At 45.6% G+C, this 19,646-nt stretch overlaps 1 protein-coding gene across 13 annotated transcripts in view; it reads right to left on the reverse strand.

Annotated features, from left to right (window-relative positions):
- The window catches only part of NAV2 (neuron navigator 2), an 874,724-nt gene that overhangs the window by 298,133 nt on the left and 556,945 nt on the right, over positions 1–19,646 (reverse strand). The window contains exon 1 of one of the 13 annotated variants that reach the window (XM_043451129.1): positions 5,408–5,520. The exons of the other annotated variants lie outside the window; for them this stretch is intronic. Within the exon in view, the coding sequence (XP_043307064.1) occupies positions 5,408–5,479 (72 nt within the window). The 5' untranslated portion in view covers positions 5,480–5,520. Of the gene's footprint in view, positions 1–5,407; positions 5,521–19,646 lie in introns of those variants that run through there. 13 annotated transcript variants of the gene reach the window in all.

The raw sequence follows: 19,646 nt of genomic DNA on the forward strand, positions 1-19,646 counted from the left end.
GATGATGTGACATTCCGGATCTCCATCGGTAGATATTCCTGATCCCACTACAGTGCTGTCTTATGAGGTGATTCTGAATCCCAAGAGACCAATTAATTCATCCATAATCACAACTACAGCATTTCAGTGACAGAAGAACCTCCAGTGATCTAACTCTAAATTTATAGCTGAAGAAAGTGAGGATAATTTAAGTTAAATCCCTCTTATGTTATCCCCAAATTTAAATATACGGCCCTGTATGGACCTAAAAATATACAGTCAAATCAGCCATGAGATCACAATAAAATATACATGAAGCAAATAAAAACGTACTTTGTATGATAAAGCTGAACTTAGAAAATGAAACATCTTGAAAAAAGAAAATATCTAAAATTGTTTAATTTAAAATTATTTGTCTAATTTTACTGAGATTTAATTTACATATAATGACATGCATATATTTAAACTGTACAATTTGATGAGTTCTGACCTATACAGACCCATGAAACCATCACTACAGTCAAGATAACAAACATTTCCACCAACCCCAAGAATTTCCTTGCAACCCTTTGTAATCCATCCATCACTACACCACTGGCGTGAGGTTAACACAGATCCGCTGTATGTCATCACAGATTCACTCAGGCTTTCTGACCTGTACGTAGTATTTTTATATACTTTAAAATTAAATTATATAAACTTACAATTAAACTTTTAAAGGTGGTCAGACTCAAAACTCATCACTTTCCATTTATCTTTCTACATTTCACTATTTTTTATGCTTAAGGTGATTTACATCTATTATACCCAGATGAGGGAAACGGTATCATGCACATCTCTTGCTGGGAAATACTGAGAACAGGAGGAGAAAGGGGCGACAGAGGATGAGATGATTGGCTCACATCACTGACTCAATGGACACGAGTTTGAGCAAACTCCGGGAGATAATGAAGGACAGGAGCCCGGTGTGCTGCAGTCCATGGTCACACAGAGTTAGACATGACTGAGCCACTGAAAAACAACTTGCCAACTCAATTCAGAGACGCTGTGTTTGGCAGACTGAGGTCAGTCTCCGTAGGAGGACTGACCTCGGAAAGCGGCGAGTGCTACCTCTCGATTGTGAATGCACCGTTGACCACCACGAGGCACACACAGGCAGCGGGGGCTATTCATTATTTTCCCCTCTCCCCTTCACCCCACACAAAGGAAGAGGGTTTTTTTGTTACGTAAAATAATGGGTATGAGTGTGCAAATTTAGGTGAGTGCTAAAAAGTTTAGCATCAGAAAGAAAGAATTCAGGGAGAGAGAGAGAGAAGAGGTCTGCAGCTGGACAGACTGGGAAGCAGGGAAGCTGCGTGGGCAGGAGGAGGGGAGAAGCCCTGGGAAGGAGATCAAGGGGGCATCTGACAAAGCTGTACATGATCTAAACTCTCCCCTTTGAAATCTTCAATAAAATCTATATTCTTACCAGTGCTTTCTAGGGCAGGTGGAATCCTTCTTAGGAAGGCGTAGAGATCCAAGTCCTGTGTCTCAGTGGGTGACAGGACAGGAGACAGCCACAGTTAGGTTACTTGCATTCAAGAGTGATGAGCAAAAAAAAAAAAAAGTGACGAGCTTTATCCACAGGCCCAAATGGGTGGATGGCCAGCTCTCCGTATCCCTATGCAGCACGGAACAGGGTGTTCGTGGAAAGGCACTCACTCCAGGAATGCTGGCTGACAGGCCCTCTTGGCTGCCTCATCCTCTCCTGCACAATAGTCTCTTGGATGCTGGCTTTGGTCTCCCAAATATTTATGGTCCACAAGCTGCCCCGCCCCTTCCTCCTCCCCACACTGACTTCACCACCCACCAAGGTGTCCCAACTGGCTCAGCTCACAAAGCTCCCGGTACCCAGGCACTGGGCCCTGGCCCTGTCGAAGCCTGACCCTGGTGATCAAAACTCACCTGACTAGTGTTCCCATTCCATTTCACCAGGCTTCCAAGGTCCCGGGTATGCAACTCTGCCAGGGATGGCCTGGTGAATCACTGTTCCCAGCTAACATTTACATTCCCAATGGAGTCATCAATGCTTTACTATCAGGATATGGATACAGGGAAAGGCAATCACACTGGCAAGTTTGGGAGAGAGGTTTTCTTTAAATGTTAAAAAGATTTTTCAGGACCAATCAGATCACTGCAGGTGAGCGGCTTATATAAACAATACATTGTTCATTAAAATTCACAACCCTCAGGACAAACTGTGTGCATTCTTGGTAATTATTTAAGGATGCTCCTTTACCCTGGAAACCTGAGCAGGGGATGATAGTTGAAGGATTTCCCCTAGGTCAGATTTCTTGAGATTCAAGAGCCAAAGCACACTGATTCATCAGGGAAAAGCAGATCCAGAAAAGACCCCATGCATGGGGGTGGCCCTTTCTTGCATCAGGGGCTGTGACTGGAGAAGAGGACAAAGGAAGGTGATGGGTTCTCCTCTGGTTCCACCTAGAGAAAGGAGGCAGGGGACTAGCTGAGCGGCCCTGGAAAATAAGTGGGATACCACATCTCCTTGCTCTCCCTCACTTCCAAGCAGGTTTATGGTTGGCAGAGGAGAAAGACAACATCCACAAATTTTTTTAATTTTGTGTTCGTGACAAGGAGAAAATGATGTGCTGTGGTTACGAGGATGAGGCCAGATCTGAAAGCAAATCCTGGCTGCACCTCTGAACATATCCAAATCTAGGCAAGTTACTTAAACGCAAACTAGGTTTGTTTCTTCATCAATAAAATGGAGACAGTGGGACCAAGCGCATGTGTGTGCGCGCTTAGTCACTCAGTCGAGTCCGACTTTTTGTGACCCTATGGACTGTAGTCTGCCAAGGCTCCTCTGTCAGTGGGAATTCTCCAGGCAAGAATACTGGAGTGGGTTGCCATGCCCTCCTCCAGGGGATCTTCCCAACCCAGGGATCGAATGCAGGTCTCCCGAACTTATATTAAGAACTGATGAGAAAAAATATGCACCGCCCCCCCACCCCCACCCCGCTCCCCGAGCCCATACACACAAGTATCCAAGGAGGGATGATGATGCTTCTCAAAGAAGATCTCGGTGCTCAAAGGGGAACCTTAGAAGGTCTGGCATCCTCAAAAACTATCAGAGAGCGGCATCCCATTGGGCAGAGAGGCACTAGGCCTGGCAAAGACAGCGCGGTGCCACTTGTGGGAAAGTTGCGTGACAAAGGCTTTAAAAATCTCTGGAGGCAGGCAGTTCCCAGCAGTGGCTGGCATTGCTCTGGCCCAGGACACGCTGCCCTGCGCAGTCTCAATTTAGTAGGCGTCTCCTTCCTTTCTGAGCAACCCCATGGCCAAGAGACTTGGCCACAGTGGAAGTGGTCGTTGTGCCCCGGGCTCCTCTCCAGCCCAGATGTCAGAGCTCGCAGGCCGGGGGAATCTTGGGGTTTCTGTGTTTTGGATTTCTACAATAGGCTTTCACTAGGAAGACTACCAGATACCAAGCTGGCCCCCAGGAAAGAAAGGGCCAACCTGGCCCAGAGCACAAAAGAATGATTTGCACAAAGATACTATTTATCCTACAAAGTCCTAAAAGAAAGTCTCAGTTGATTCATCTCAAGAAGAAGAATAAAGTCCTAATTACAGCTCAGTCACTGCCTCCCACCTGCGGTGCTTACAGTTTAGAAAGCTCTTCTGGAGAGACAATCTAACCTGAGCCACCCCACATTTCTGGGGAAAAGGGGAGATAGCCCCATTGCTTCCCCCCACTTCATAGATGAGGAACAGGAGAGCTGAGCCAATCAAAGTGGAGCACCAGCATGGCGGCCCAGGTGTTCTCACTCAGCCCAGCCATCGAGCTGTAGCTCGACAAGACCACCCACCAGGCCAGGTCATTGGCTGGCTATGATGGGAGGAAGTTCTAGGATGGAAGGGGAGGGAATCCTGTTCCTAAGAAAATCAGGATTCAAATTCCGTGTCTGTCTTCCAGACTCAGCAGGAGATGGAAATCCCCATGCAACACGTGAGAAGGGTTCACTGATGCTCAGAACCACATACCACAGCTTCCTCCTACGGAAATGTCTATTTTTAACATCCTACCTCAAAGGAAATCTCTTCCCTGGGGCAGTAAGCCTAGGTCCTGGAGCTGAAAAGTCACAATAAAAATAATAATCCAAAGACACTCCCATCAATCACGCATGGCCTGGGTGTGGTTAGGCCTCTAAAGCAAAAGACACAATGGTGTCCAATGTACCAGCAGGACTCAGCCTCTAATGAGCCAACACGCCTGGAGGAAGGAGGCCATGGAAGGAGCTAAAAGATACCTGGAGGGCTCCACAGAGCAGCTCATACAGAAAATGGCCTCAAAGTTGCATCAGAAGATAGCTTCATGCAGGGAGATTTTTTTCCTCCATCGTTCATGCCAACTTCATTCATACCCTTGCACGTAAAGGAAGGTACAGACTACCTGCTGACCTAAGCAAACATGTTGGGGACTTAAACATGTTACAATCAGGCATTCCAAGGTCAGTTACACAGAGTAATCATTAAACAAATACGGAAAACACACTCTTTCCCAGGAAATAAGTCCTTACTAAACCTTATAACATAAGGTTGCCTAGAAAGCTGGGTCGGGGGAGAGGACAGTAAACTGCACCATTGTTTGCAGGGTAGAGGAAACACAGCAAAGAGACCAGTCTGATTATCCACCCCTAGAGCCCCTCGGCCACAAGCATCAGGGGTGGCCATCAGCCCACGGGTCACACTAATGGTCTAAGGGTGAAGGAGGCAGAAAGGAAAAGAAGTACATTTTGCTTTTTTGCTCTGTGTTGCAAGTTCCCAAATGGAGTCCCCATGATCAGCGGAAAGTCACAGAAGGCAAGTGCCACCTGGCTTGAAAGAGCCTGTCCAGGTTTCCCGCCTGAGCTGTTCCCACACTCACAGAATGAGTGATCGCTTCCCAGATGGATCCTTTCTCCAGGAAAGCCGCTGAGTACTCCTGTATACCTCCTCAGCCACTTAACAGAGGTGAATCTCACTCCCGGTTTGCACCTGCTGAGGTCCACAAGTGAGAAAACAGACCTAGGCCCGGAACACCTGTTAGCATCTTCAACCTCGCCCCCCCCCCGCCCCCCGCCCCCGCCAACCCCCTGACTGTTGCCTTTGGTTTAGGCAATTGTATCTTTTTCAGGCCTTCAACAACTTCTAGACAGATTCTTCCCCACCTGCTCTAAAAATAGACCCCTGGGTTCTCACCCTGTGAGGACACAGGAAGCAAAAGGTGACAACAAGGTAGCGGTTAGCTCAGCAAAGCTGCAGATGAAAGCCTCCTGGTCCCAACTGGCACAAAAAATAAACTAGAACTGTCTCTAAACACAAGCCCAGATCCAAACAGACTTCATCACCTCTCCCCAGGGCCCCTGCCAGTGGTCCTCCTGGTGCTTACCACTTTATAATGGTCGCAGGACTCCCGACTCTGGCCCCGGGCAGGAACCCACAAGCTGATGCTTATAGGCATGGCTCGACCCACAGCCCGCAGTCCCTGCAGTCCAGGGCCTGCGCCCGCCCAGGGTGTCTAGTTCAAAGCACTGCGGAGGCACGTGAAGCCTCGAAGGTTAATTTTAGCTGAAGTCACGCTCCTGCTGTGGTCAGATTTTCTTACACAGGCCACCTCCTGAATAGCGGCCACTTGTGTTACCCCAACGCTCTGGGCCGCCCGCTGGCCCTCAGCCCCATCCTGCGGCCATTCTCCCCTCTCCAGTTCCCCCACCGCATGCACTTTGCCCTCCAAAGTTATCAAAATGTGCTTCAATTTTCATGACACACTCAAGGGAAAGAGATCACAGTTCCTTTTGCTGCCCCAGACACACAAACCCGGAGACTCGCTCCCCTCTCACTCAGGTCTGGCAAAGGCCGAGGGCTGAGAACTTCACTTGACCTGGGCAGCACAAGGGAAGAAGCCTGATGCTTCAGCTTTTGCAGAGGGGTTTCGAAAACCTTTATCTAAACCATTAGTTGCGTGGTACCCTCAGGTGTATTGTCTTCTCGCTGACATTGTTTTTGTCAAAGGAGGCACAAGTGTGCCTGCCTTTCCATCTCTTCTAAAAGGCTGATGGACCAAAATCTGCATGTTTCTACCCAGAGGTCTTGCTCCTGCAAAGGAAAAGTGTGAGCCTTCATTCAATTTTGCAGAGGTTTTGAAAAGGCTATTGGGCACGTGCAGGGCCCCCGGATTCCAGATTTCAACAAGCAGAGGCTTCAGGTGGAAGGTCCCTAGAAGTTTTTCAGGCACGGCTCACTTCCTGCTAAGTTCAGCAATTGAGACCTGGGAACTCACCAAACCTTCTGTGCTCAGACTGCCTGCTAGACTCAATCCTGATCTGCTCTTCAGATCACCTGTTTTCAATGGGGACAGGACCGTAGAAAAGCTACGGAAAAATAAGCAAACCTAGAGTGGCCTACCAGTCTTCCACCTGACCCCACAGCCTACAACTTTGCAGCAAAATGTTGGCGTGCAGTGTCTGAAGCAGACATTAAGGCCATGCCCAGAAACTGCTCTGTGTAGGACGCAGTGCAATGTCTCCCTGCCTGAGGGGCTACCTGTTATACTCCCATGGTGTCCTATACCCCCCTTTCCGAAGACTCACTATGCTTATATTGGATAATTACTTCATTCAAGTACGTACTGAGCACATACTCTGCAGCGGTACCCCTCTAGGTTGGGAGGAGGCAGCAGTAAGAATGCTCTATGGGGCTTTATTCTACCGAGGACAAGAACTGGGAGAGACACACGACAATAAACTAATCAGCAAGTTGATATCAGAGAACAACGCTATAAAGAATGCTATAAAGAAAACACAGCGATGGGAATTCCCTGAGAGTCCAGTGGGGAGGACTTTGTATTTCCATTGCTAGGGGCATGGGTTCAATCTCTGGTCTGAGAACTAAGATCCAGCAAGCCTCAAGGCGCAGCCAGAAAAAATAAAATGCAATAGAGACCAAATGGTGACAGATGGAGTGACGAGACAGCCGGGAACTCAGGAATGGCCTCTCTAAGGAACAGACGTTGAAATAAAGACCTAACGGCAAAACGGCAGCTATCCTGCAAAGACTCAGGGCAGCAGTTGTCCCAGACCAGCAGTATCAGCAACACCTGGGAACCTGTCAGAAATGCAGCTTCTCAGGGCCCACTCCAGGCCGCCTGAGTCAGAGATGCTGAGGTTGGGCCCCAGCGGTCTGGACTTGAACAAGCTCTCCAGGTGATTCTCATGCAACTGTGGTTTGGGACCCACTGATCTAGAGGATGAGCATTCCAGGTGGAGAACTCTAAAAAGACAGAAATCGGTGGTTTTGCCCCTGGCTGGAATCCCCAGCCACCAGCCCAGTGCCTAGCGCATAGTAGGAATTCACTATTTTTGACTTCTTGCTGAGTTTTAAGCCCCAGCACCCTGGAACACCCCCACCCCCAAATAACAGAAAGATATAAATCACAAAAGTGTTAAATTCCTAAAACTTCAGTGAAAGCACTTAAAAAGAAATAGAGGAAGTCATTTAGAATTCCAGGTGGCCAGTGGGAAGCTTTCCGTAATGCCTGAAATGCCAGCTGCTAAGATCAACTCTTCCCAATTTAATAAACCTTGGCATCACAAAGTTGGCAATTAGATTTCCTGTAAAAGGCTAAATGCGGCGGCCTTCTGCTTCCTGGATTCTAAATTTCAGTAAGAAAGGCATTAGTGTGTGGCAGCTGGGATAATCATTTAATTGATCTTTTCCACCCATGGAAGTCTCCCTTCCCTGCTTCAACCCACTGAATTGTAAATCAATGTCACCTTCATTGTAAGCATGAAAAGGCAGGAAAAAACACCCCCTCCCCAAACCAAATAGGAGTCAATTTCCTAATGGAGAACTGGTGAGGCTCTAAATGGGTGCTGCCTTTCCCCCCCTCTGGCCTCCTCCCGGGCCACCCACACAGCTGCATGCAGGCCAATGGGAGCTCCAGAGACAAGCAAAGCAGGAGCCGAGGCACTTCCTACGGCAGGGATTCCTCGACAGAAAGGGCGTGGTTCCGATTCAGTCAGACCCACTTCAAGTCTCCAAACTGAACTATATTTCTAAAGCACCTAGAAAGGCATTTGGCATGTAGGAAGGGTTCAATAAATCACTTCTTTTTCTCCTCCCTCCTCAATCATGCTGTATGTAATTTTATTCATTCAACAAATATTTATCAAAGACCCACTATAGTACTCTTGCCTGGAGAAACCCACGGACAGAGGAATCTAGCAGGCTACACTCCATAGGGTCGGAAAGAGTTGGACGTGACTGAAGTGACTTAACGCATCACTTATATATATATATATACATATATATATATAATGTATTATATATATACACACACACTGGGGATAGAGTGACGATCAAAACGGACATTGGAGCTTGTCTTGAGGGAGTGACAGGCATTAATCAAATAAAGATGTCAACTAAAAATAAAAAGATTCAGAGGGTACTTGTGGCAAATGCTATAAAGATGAGTGCATGGCACATGAGCCTATAATGGAAAAATTCGACCTGTCTACAGTTTATTAAAATACAGATGCCTGGCTCCCAGGTAGGCATCTAAATCAACCTCAGGGCACGGGGCCCAGGCACAGGTGTGTTTAATAAGTTTCACAAGGATTTCTCACTGCTGAAGTGGGAGGTTTCAGATAAGCAAGGGAGGAAGGCTAAAATGATCCATGCGGTAATTGATTTGAATTGGAAGCTCTATATAAATTATAAACTATTTTTAGTTTATAAACTAAGTAACAGTTTAGAGTTTCAGTACAACTGCATCTGTTTACAATAGCCAGGACATGGAAGCAACCGAGATGTCCACTGGCAGACGAATGGATAAAAAAACTGTGGCACATATACACAATGGAATATTACTCAGCCATTAAAAAAGTATATTTCATTCAGTTCTAATAAGGTGGATGAAACTGGAGCCTATTTTACAGAGTGAAGTAAGTCAGAAAGAAAAACACCAATACAGTATACTAACGCATATATATGGAATTTAGAAAGATGGTAATGATGACCCTGTATGCGAGACAGCAAAAGAGACACAGATGTAAAGAAGTCTTTTGGACTCTGTGAGAGAAGGCGAGGGTGGGATGATTTGAGAGAACAGCATTGAAACATGTATATTATCATAAGTGAAAGAGATCGCAAGCCCAGGTTCGATGCATGAGACAGGGTGCTCAGGGCTGGTGCACTGGGATGACCATGAAGGATGGGATGGGGAGGGAGGTGGGAGGGGGATTCAGGATGGGGGACACATGTCCACCCATGGCTGATTTATGTCAATGTATGGCAAAACCACTACAATACTGTAAAGTAATTAGCCTCCAATTAAAATAAATAAATTAATTTCAATTAAAAAAATACAACTGCATACTCACCTATATATCAGTAATATGTTGTTATAAACTAATGTTTATCTTAACTTAGATACGGTATCTAAAGACACATGGGTTAGTAGGCACACATTTATTTCCTTCTTTCTACAGGATCTAAAACCAACGATATCCCAATAGCAACAAGCACATACAGTGTCCATATCTTGGTTTCTAATACCGTTTACCTACAATATAAGGAGCCAGGGTTCCTTGGAGAAATGGCTGATTATCTTGGAATGCAATAGAAAATATTCAAGGTAGGCATGGAGGATATTATAGTGCCAGAAAGGAAGGATAGGCCCCTGCACCAGAAACACACGGATGGGGTTTGTCACCAGGACTCGGAAGCTAAAGGAAAGCACCTAATGGCCAGTGATGGAACAACTGACCAACAAGAGTAAGGGAGTATTGGATTAAAACACAAAATAATAAACAAATATACATGAGTCCACACGCGTGTGTCCATGGAATTTTCCAGGCAAGGATACTGGAGTGGGTAGCCATTCCCTTCTCCAGGGGATCTTCTAGACCCAGGGATTGAACTCAGGCCCCTCACATTGCAGGCAGATTCTTTACCATCTGAGGCACCAGGGAAGCCTGAGAAATAAAAGACTGGATAAATAAATGAATGAATGGAGAGAAGAGAAAAATCTCCCCTGCAAAGAGAATTACAAATAATTTATGTCAATATTCTGTTCTCAAGGGGGTGCAACAGGAACTGCCACTCCTTTTAAGTGTGGGCTGCACAAAGAGAATAATATGGAAAGGGTGGGGAAGAGTAACTTTCTGGAAAACCTGACAAAGACCAATCCAGAAGGGTGATCAAGGTCAACATCTACACCCGTGAGTCCTGTGGACAGCAGGTACCCTGACTCAGGGTGGTGAGGGTGGCGCTTGACCTCTGTGGTCTTTCTCCCCAAAACCCACAGTCTGGGTCTCATCATGAGAAAAGCATCAGAATGATCTCAACTGGGAGGGGCCCCTTTACAAAGTATTTCACCAGTACTCCTCAAAACTGTCAGGGTCACCCAAAACAAGGAAAGTTTGAGCAAGTGTCACAGCCAAGAAAAGCCTAAGGAGACATGGCAACTAAATGTAATAAGGTGTTCTGGATGGGGTCCTGAAACAGATAAAGGACATCAAATTAAAAAAATAATAATAATAATAATTTTGAGAAATCTGAATAAAATACAGACTTTAGTTAGTGATAGTGTTTTAATATTGGTTCATTAATTGCGGCAAATGTACTATAGTGATATATTGTTAACAGCAGGAGAAACTGGGTGTGGAGTATATGGCAAGTTGCCATACTATCTTCCCAGCTTTTCTGAAAATTAAAATCTACTTTAAAAGTTTATGTAAGAAGATAAAATACAAGGCTCCACAACTGACTATAGTATGCAGCCAGGTTTGAAAACTGAACTTTGAAACACCCATGGATAGACTATGGATTTAGCCATGTCAAGGGCAGAATACGTTGCCTAAAGTTAAACCTGGGGCTTCTTCCCTCCTAACTCAGTCGGTAAAGAATCTGCCTGCAGTGTAGGAGACCTGGGCTTGATCCCTGGATGAGGAAGATCCCCTGGAGAAGGAAATGGCAACCCACTCCAGTATTCTTGCCTGGAGAATCCCATGGATAAAGGAGCATAACAGGCTACTTAGCGACTAAACCACAAAGTTACACTTAGAATCACAAAATTTCAGAAACATAATTTATACACACTCACACACTATACATGTATAGATGTATGCCATGTATATAAAGTCTATACTCTCCATATCATATACAAGAAACTTTCTGCAAGGGTGAATTTCCTAGAATGCTCATTAGTAACTCTTAAGGACAAAAGGACTTAACAAAAAAAGGGGGGCCATTCGAAACTCCAGGTTTTGCTTTGATCCTTTCAAAAGGGCCATGAAAGAGCTATTTGTGCCCAAAGAATGTGTTGGGAATTTCCCAGTTAACAACCCTGGGCCCCAACTCAAAAGATCCCATTTGTTCTTAAAAAAAGATTCTGCATTTGATTCTTTCTCACCTTTAAAAGGAGGAATCAAAATGCCTGAGGTTCTCTCAAGTTTACCAGATCAAAATATGATGTGAGACATTGTAATAAACAGCGTAAATTAGAATACACCATATCCTAAGATCTTCAGTAAGTAAAAAACGTCTTCAAAGTGCATTTAATTCACAGTGGCCCCATGATTTGAGATTTTTAAGGGGGGGGGGGACCATCCTTCCTATGATTGGAAACATAAGCCAGCTTTCACCAGCAGTAGGTGGCAGCATTTCTGTTTTTCTGGACTACATTCTACATAATTGTACCAACTAACAATTATAAGACAAGGGTTTTTCAAGGTCCTACTGCAGATCCCATGTTTTCCATTAAAGGATAAACTCTTTCTACAAATCACTTCTGCCAGAGATAACAAAATCACATCTCTCTCTTTTTTTAAAAAAACAAAAGAAAAAAAAATAAAGTGACAAATTAATTTCCCCCAACATAATACAACTAATTCAATCATGTTGTGCTGGCCATCTGCTTCACAGATGCAAATCTAACTGCATTTTCTACCGCCTGATAACTTGCTTAATTCTGTTAGCTCTGGTGACCCTGTTTTTGTGAGCAGTTCTTAATGGGACCATCCCTGGAAGCTTCTAGACAAGGAATTGGCTGAGCCAGAGAAGTGCTTCTCCAAGAAGCAGCAGTGACAGAGCCCCCCACCAGCTGGCTGCCCATCAGCAAATGAAGCTTTAAACAGGGCAGCCGAGATGGACGGAGTTTCAGCGGCACTAAACTGGAGAACGGGCACCAGGGAGCACTTCCTGTACGTCAGGCACTGAGGCCTTGACAGGCATTTGTCATTTAATCCTCACGATCTGAGCGAGCAATTCATGAGGCACCTGCAGTTCGGAGAGGCCAACACACTTATTCAAGGTCTCAAAACAGAGCCTGTGAGATCTGACAGCCCATTCCACAGGCTACTATGCAGGTTGCTTGGCATGACAAGGGGCTTCCCTGGTGGCTCAGATGGTAAAGCGGCTGCCTACAATTCAGGAGACCTGGGTTCAATCCCTGGGTTGGGAAGATCCTCTAGAGAAGGAAATGGCAATGCACTCCAGTATTCTTGCCTGGAGAATTCCACAGAGAGTCCATGGGGTTTCAAAGCGTAGAATATTACTGAGCAGTTAACACTTATCATGTTCACCCACTGCTGGGACAAGGGATTTGGTGTTTTTTTGGAGGAAGCACACAGAAGTGTTCATCTGGGGTCCTACGTAATGGCCCTTGAAGTGCTCCACAAAAGAAAAACACAGCTTTCAAGAGCAGGAAGTGAGCTCAGAAAGGACCAAAGGACCCATGGAGTAAGGACGTTTCTTCTCTGCCTAGCTCCCGAGGGGTGGAGGAGGGTGGACTGCTTTCACTCTTCCTCTGCAAGGGCCTGAATCAAGTTCAGGCTTTGATTAATATTGGGATAAAGAAGTTGTGGTACATATATACAATGGAATATTACTCAGCCATAAAAAGGAACACATTTGAGTCAGTTCCAATGAGGTCAATGAACCTAGAGCCTACTATACAGCATGAAGTAAGTCAGAAAGAGAAAAACAAATATGGTATATTAATGTATATATATGGAATCTAGAAAGATGGTACTGACGAACCTATTTGCAGGGTAGCAATGGAGACACAGACATAGAGAATAGGCTTGTGGACACAAAGGCGGGGAATGAGTGGTGGACAAATGGAGGAAATGGCATGGAAACACACACATTATCATGTGTAAAATAGACAGTGAGAATTGGCTGTATGATGCAGGGAGTTCAAACCCAGTGCTCTATGACAACCTAGAGAGGTGGGATGGGGTGGGAGGGAGGCCCAAGAGGGAGGGGACATATGTATACCTATGACTGATTCATGTTGATGTATGGCAGAAATAAACACAATATTGTAAATCAACTATCCTCCAGTTAAAAATAAATACATTAAAAAATATTAGATGGGGTATTCTAATTTCTCATTTGAGACTATCTTTGCAAATTATTTGACCACAGGACTGTCTGTAAAAATGAACAGAATGGTCACGGGCTATGACAGTCTTCATCCCATGGAAGGGAAAAAAAAAAAAGAAACTCACAGGCTTTGTCCACAATCCACACATGATATTTATCCAATATGCTGGTTACATGAGTGGTGCAGAGTCTCCTGGGGAGTTTTTAAAAAGACACAGATGCCCATGTCCCACCTCCAAAGAGTGATTCAGTAGGTTTGAATGATCCAAACACCTGCCTTTCTTTTCAAAGTTCTCTAGAGAGTTCTGATGCCCTGGCAGGACTGAGAACTACCAGATCATGCTTTACATACAGATTACCTCTGAAAGGAAGATAGAAGAGCATTTCATCAACACCCAAGTTACTTCTTAATATTCAGAAAATCTGCATTATTCAGTGAGTAGGGCAACATGGTTATTAAGTATGTCCCACAAAAGAAGGTTTCTAACACTGCTTTTTCTCATCTCAAAATATTAGCAAGTGGTAGCATACAAAAACAATATGAGGGAGGTAGGGGAGAGAAGGACTGGGAGCCTGGGGTTACTGACTTCTATTTTTAAAAATATATTGTCATATATAACATATGCAGAAAAGCAATCAAAGCAAGTTTTAAGCTCTGGAACACATTTTTACAAGATGAAGATGCTTTAAGGCTATCCCCAGAATAAGAATCACAACAGATGATGGGTCCCTGAAGCTCCTTCCTTTTCCCTCTGTTACTAACCACCCTCAACCCTTATCCTAATTTCTGTGTGCTTGATCGCTCAGTTGTGTCCAACTCTTTGTTATCCCATGGACTGCAGCCCACCAGGCTCCTCGGTCCATGGGATTTTTGAGGCAACAATACTGGATTGGGTTGCCATTTCCTCTTCCAGGGGATCTTCCCAACCTAGGGATTGAACCCAAGTCTCCTATATCTCCTGTATTGCAGGCAGATTTTTTACCCACTGAGGCATCCTAACTTCTAACCCCACAGATAAACAACTACACTTTTCTTTGATAAAGCCTGAAAGGCTTTTTCAAGGACAGAATGCCCTCTGCTAACTAAGTTTAGCTAATTAAGTTTATTCCAAATGATGCAAATAGAATTCACTGTTGCCAGAAAAAAGAAAAGATATGAAAATCAATTCTCCATCCTCTTCCCAGAAATGAATCTTCACTTTAAATATCAGAGAACAGAGATACAGAGATGTTATTTGCTTAAGGTTCAGCAGTTAACAAGAAGCAAGGCTGAAACTCAACTTAGGTCTTCCACTTTCAAAGACCAGGTCAGTCAGTCAGTCAGTTCAGTTGCTCAGTTGTGTCCGACTCTTTGCGACCCCATGAACCGCAGCATGCCAGGCCTCCCTGTCCATCACAAACTCCCGGAGTTTACTCAAACTCATGTCCATCGAATCGGTGATGCCATCCAGCCATCTCATCCTCTGTCGTCCCCTTCTCCTCCTGCCCCCCAATCCCTCCCAGCATCAGGGTCTTCTCCCAGTGAGTCAACTCTTCGCATGAGGAGGCCAAAGTATTGGAGTTTCAGCTTCAGCATCAGTCCTTCCAATGAACACCCAGGACTGATCTCCTTTAGGATGGACTGGTTGGATTTCCTAGCAGTCCAAGGGACTCTCAAGAGTCTTCTCCAACACCACAGTTCAAAAGCATCAATTTTTCAGTGCTCGGCTTTCTTCACAGTCCAACTCTCACATCCATACATGACCACTGGAAAAACCATAGCCTTGACCATACGAACCTTTGTTGGCAAAGTAATGTCTCTGCTTTTTAATATGCTATCTAGGCCAGGTACTTAACCACTATACCTTCCTCCTTCTAAGAGTCGCCATTAATATGTTATAGCAATCAAGATGTTCTTCTCCCCTGGTCCCAGGCCTGATCATCTTTCAATGTTAAGAGTAAAGATGTACAGGTACTTGGGATGAAGAAGATGTGATGACACCAGAAGTGACTGGGGCAGGACCATTTCCTCCACAGCACTTCAATGTCACGGCCACGAAGAAAGAGTTATCACAAACCATGTAATATCCCTTTGATGGAGAAACAGCATTCAGGAAAGGAATTTTTTCCAATGAGAAGTTCACTGGAGAATTCAGCCATCTACAGAACACACTAGGTTATAAAGCCAGAAGGAATCTCGCCTGACATTTTAGGGCCTTGTTTATTTTCATCTAAGGGTGTGGGAAAGAAACTCCATGAAGATGGAACGCTGTGACTACCCAGGCAAATTCAGCATGGACATGCTTTTAAAATTCGCATGTTCAATCAAGTACTTAACTCCAAGCGACTGAACTATCAGGGGACAAAATAAATAAATAAAACCCTCCGGAGTGACACTCCCAGTTCAGAAATCAGACACGCATGGCTTCATGGAAATTATCCAGGCTTTGAAGCCAGGCAGAAGTCGGTTTGAATTCTGGCTCTGTCGCTTACCGACTGACCTGGTGGCTCTGGGCAAGCAATTTACCTTGAGACACTCAGGGTTCTCTTCTGTGAAATGGAGGTGCGAACACCCCAGTTTAGAGGGCTGCTGGGGAATGAGAGGTCCCCTGGGGAAAGTCACACCCACCAGAACACAGAACTCCCTCAACATTCTGCAGCTCCTCTTTCTGAAGAATCTAGCTAAACACAGTTAGATGTTTCAGATAAATGGACAGAGACAACCAGATAAGGAAAGGCGGTTCCTGGCACGTGAAATTTTAATGCCAGCAACAGTTCAGGTTTGGGTCTAGTCAATAGGAACCATAAATAGCTGTCACCTAATGGCCATGTCCTCTTGAAAATGGGTTATTCGTCTGAGTCCGTCTCCCAGAGGACAGCTGCAAATACCATCAATACTGGCACTAAGCAACAGCCTTATTTATAGCCAAGGGACAGATTCCAAAGATAGAAGAGGTCATGGAGGCTGAAACCCCTTCTCCGAACTCCCAAATTCCTAGAGGACTGAGAGGTGAGGCTGGAGAGCAGGTCTTACAGGAACGTCTGAACACAGTGGGAAATTATCCATAAGAGTGAGAAAAACTGAAAAGGAAGGAGAGGTTTGGAAAGAAAGCAGCAGCCATGAGAGGAGGAATAGTGGGTGATGCTACGTAAGCCTGGAGCTGCTAAATCAGCCACGACCCTTCGTGAGACTTGCCCCCCCGCCCCCCACCATCTCTCAGCCAGCACCTGTTAAAAAGTGGAAGCCCTCTTGAAATCTATCAGCATGTTCAAGGAGGGCCAGAAAGTTTGCCCTTGACCACACCTGCCATTGAAAACCCTCTCTAGTGCCTACAGAGTCAACTCTCAAAGTCTGAATTTGACTTTTAAGGACTGTTACTTAAGCCTCTGCTCCTGATTTTCCAGTCTTCCCCCTTGACTTTAGCCCAGTGCCACCACTGGCAATTTCTTATAGAGAACCACCTCTTTCCAGCCTCTGGGTCCTTGGTCCTGCAGCAGGAATGCACAGGCTTCACACATTGGAATCCTGTGCATTTCTCAAAGAACAGTTGGTTCAAATACCACTCATCCCCCTAAAAATTTTCCCTAGGCTTTCCATCTAGGTTCTTAAGGGTCTTGACTCCTATTTTACATTTGAAGGTCTCTGAGGGCAGGAGTTATGATTTTTATCTCCATATTTTCTTGCATGTTGAGTGCCAATAAGTTTTTGTTGGATAGATGAGTGGATGGATGAAAGGACAGAAGGAAAAATGGAACTGATGGATGAAGAACATGAACGGGAGGGAACATGATGGCCATTTGTCCACAATGTCATTTGTCACTCAGTCATTTGCCAAGAAATGGAATGTCCTGATTAACACAATATTCTGATTAAGGAAGTGCTTCCCTTCTTGACTACTGTTCACAGATTTGACCACTGGTAATTGACTACCTCAGTTCAGTTCAGACACTCAGTCATGTCCGACTCTTTACGACCCCATTGACTGAAGCATGCCAGGCCTCCCTCACTCACTCCCTCCATCACTAACTCCTGGAGTTTACTCAAACTCACGTCCATTGAGTCAATGATGCCATCAAACCATCTCATCCTCTGTCATCCCCTTCTCCTCCCGTCCTCAATCCTTCCCAGCATCAGGGTCTTTTTTCCAATGAGTCAGTTCTTCACATCAGGTGGCCAAAGTATTGGAGTTTCAGCTTCAGCATCAGTCCTTCCAATAAATATTCAGGACTGATTTCCTTTAGCATGGACTGGTTGGATCTCCTTGCAGTCCAAGGGACTCTCAAGAGTCTTCTCCAACACCACAGTTCAAAAGCATCAATTGATTACCTCAAGATGGGCATAAAATCTACCTTGCATTTCAAATGGAATAAACAAGACTGTCATTTTTTGATGACTCACAAAGCACCTGGATATCTTGCAAGACTCAGGCTTAGGAATCTCAATGGCCACTGCGCTGAGGTGTGAGAGAGATGGTTTGCACAACACTGATAAAAAAAGAATCCTAGACAATTAGACATAAGTTGGCTGAAACCGTAATTAAAAATAAGTGTTTTTTCGACAATCCCTTCTTCACTAGAGTCTTACAAAGCTAGGATGACCATTACAAACTTTCTACCAGATGACCCTACAAAGCAGCAGAGAGGTGAAGAAATCCACCAGCCCACATCACCCCGAAGTGCATGTCTGGCTCCTCCCCTCAGACCCGACCAGCAGACCTGAACTCAGAACATCAACAGTGAAAGTCATTAAGCACCTGGCCACAGATGACATTAAAACATCTCACCCTTGTCTCGCACTTCATCCCCCCGTCCCCTCCTCCAAGTTCTCCTGACCTTTGCCAAATGTTCCTAGACGAGGCCCATGCTTGTTTGACCATTTCCCAATTCCACCAGCCACAGATGGGGAGAGGCAGAGGAAACACATGCCAAACCAGTTGGGCTGCTATTATTTTTAACTTGGCTCCTTGGTGCCTGCAGGCAGAAGAACCGGTTCTGCTGTATACACTTTCTCCATTGCCAAAGCCAGGAGAAGCACTCTGGGCTTCCTGGGCCTGTGGTCCTCCACCACTAGGGTGTTCCCAAGTAGTCATCGGGCAGCTTTTGCTCACATCGGGCACTTTCCTGAGCCAGGGCACTCTGTGTGTGTGCTCAGCTGTGTCCGATTTTTTGTGACCCCATGGACCGAGTCCACTAGGTTCCTGGGTCCATGGGATCTTCCTGGCAAGGATACTGGAGTGGGTTGCCATTTCCTCCTCCAGGGGATCTTCCCAACCCAGGGATTGAACCTGCGTCTCCTGAGTCTCCTGCATTGGCAGGCGGGTTCTTTACCATGCGCCATCTGGGAAGCCAGGGTGCTCTGCTTCCTCTCAGCTAATTATAGGCAGCACCTCAGTGAGTCCTCGCTGCATCTTCTGAGGCAGGGATTACTACCCCTGGTGCACAGAAGGACACAGACACTGAGGTGTAAGTGGCTCACCTGAGCTGAATGGGATTTGGATCCACATCCGTCCTCATCAGAAAGCTATGCTCCCACTGTTCTCACTGCCAAGTGCTCCCTTGTCCTCTGCCCCCATCCCAAACTGAGCTGCTGGGGCGACCTCTACAACTAGGGAGGGGCATGAAGGGGTGAGCTAATGCTCACCAGAGGACACGGGCCCCTGCTTGGTTCTCGAGGCAAAGATAAGGCACTATGTGAAGTCAGCGGTTCCATCCGAGTTCAACAGATATACTCGCGATTCCACTGCAGAGCTGTGATAGATGCCCACCTGGGAGCTGGCTGGTGCCAAGAACCAACAGAAGGGAATGTACTGCAGAAATATTAACCTTGGCAGTCTCCTGCCACAGTAAACCGCTGGCTGAGCTTTAATGAAATCGTGCACCAGAGCAGAAACATCTGTATTGCTGGTTAAAACAAACCCCAGTCTGGAATGCACAACTGTCTTTGTACAAGGACATGACAGACCTGGAGAGAAGTGGAAAGGATGCCATTCGCTGCGATCAAAATGACTGTTTAGAACCGAGAGAGGACAGGCCTGCTCACCTCTGTCTGTGTTCCCCAGTCAGGCTTACTAGCTTCTATCAGAGGAAGACATGTACTAAATTTGTGCAACCCAGGCCTTCCCAGCAGGCTTATTAGTGTGGGAGTGCAAAAGTCCTGCAACAGTCCACCAACCCTCTCTTGTCCCCACAAAAGCATTCCCCGGGATGAACACACACTAGGCTGGCACAATGAGGCCTAACTGCTTTGTTAAGTATCCTGA

Source organism: Cervus canadensis, chromosome 29, assembly GCF_019320065.1.
Source record: "Cervus canadensis isolate Bull #8, Minnesota chromosome 29, ASM1932006v1, whole genome shotgun sequence".
Lineage (NCBI taxonomy): Eukaryota > Metazoa > Chordata > Mammalia > Artiodactyla > Cervidae > Cervus > Cervus canadensis.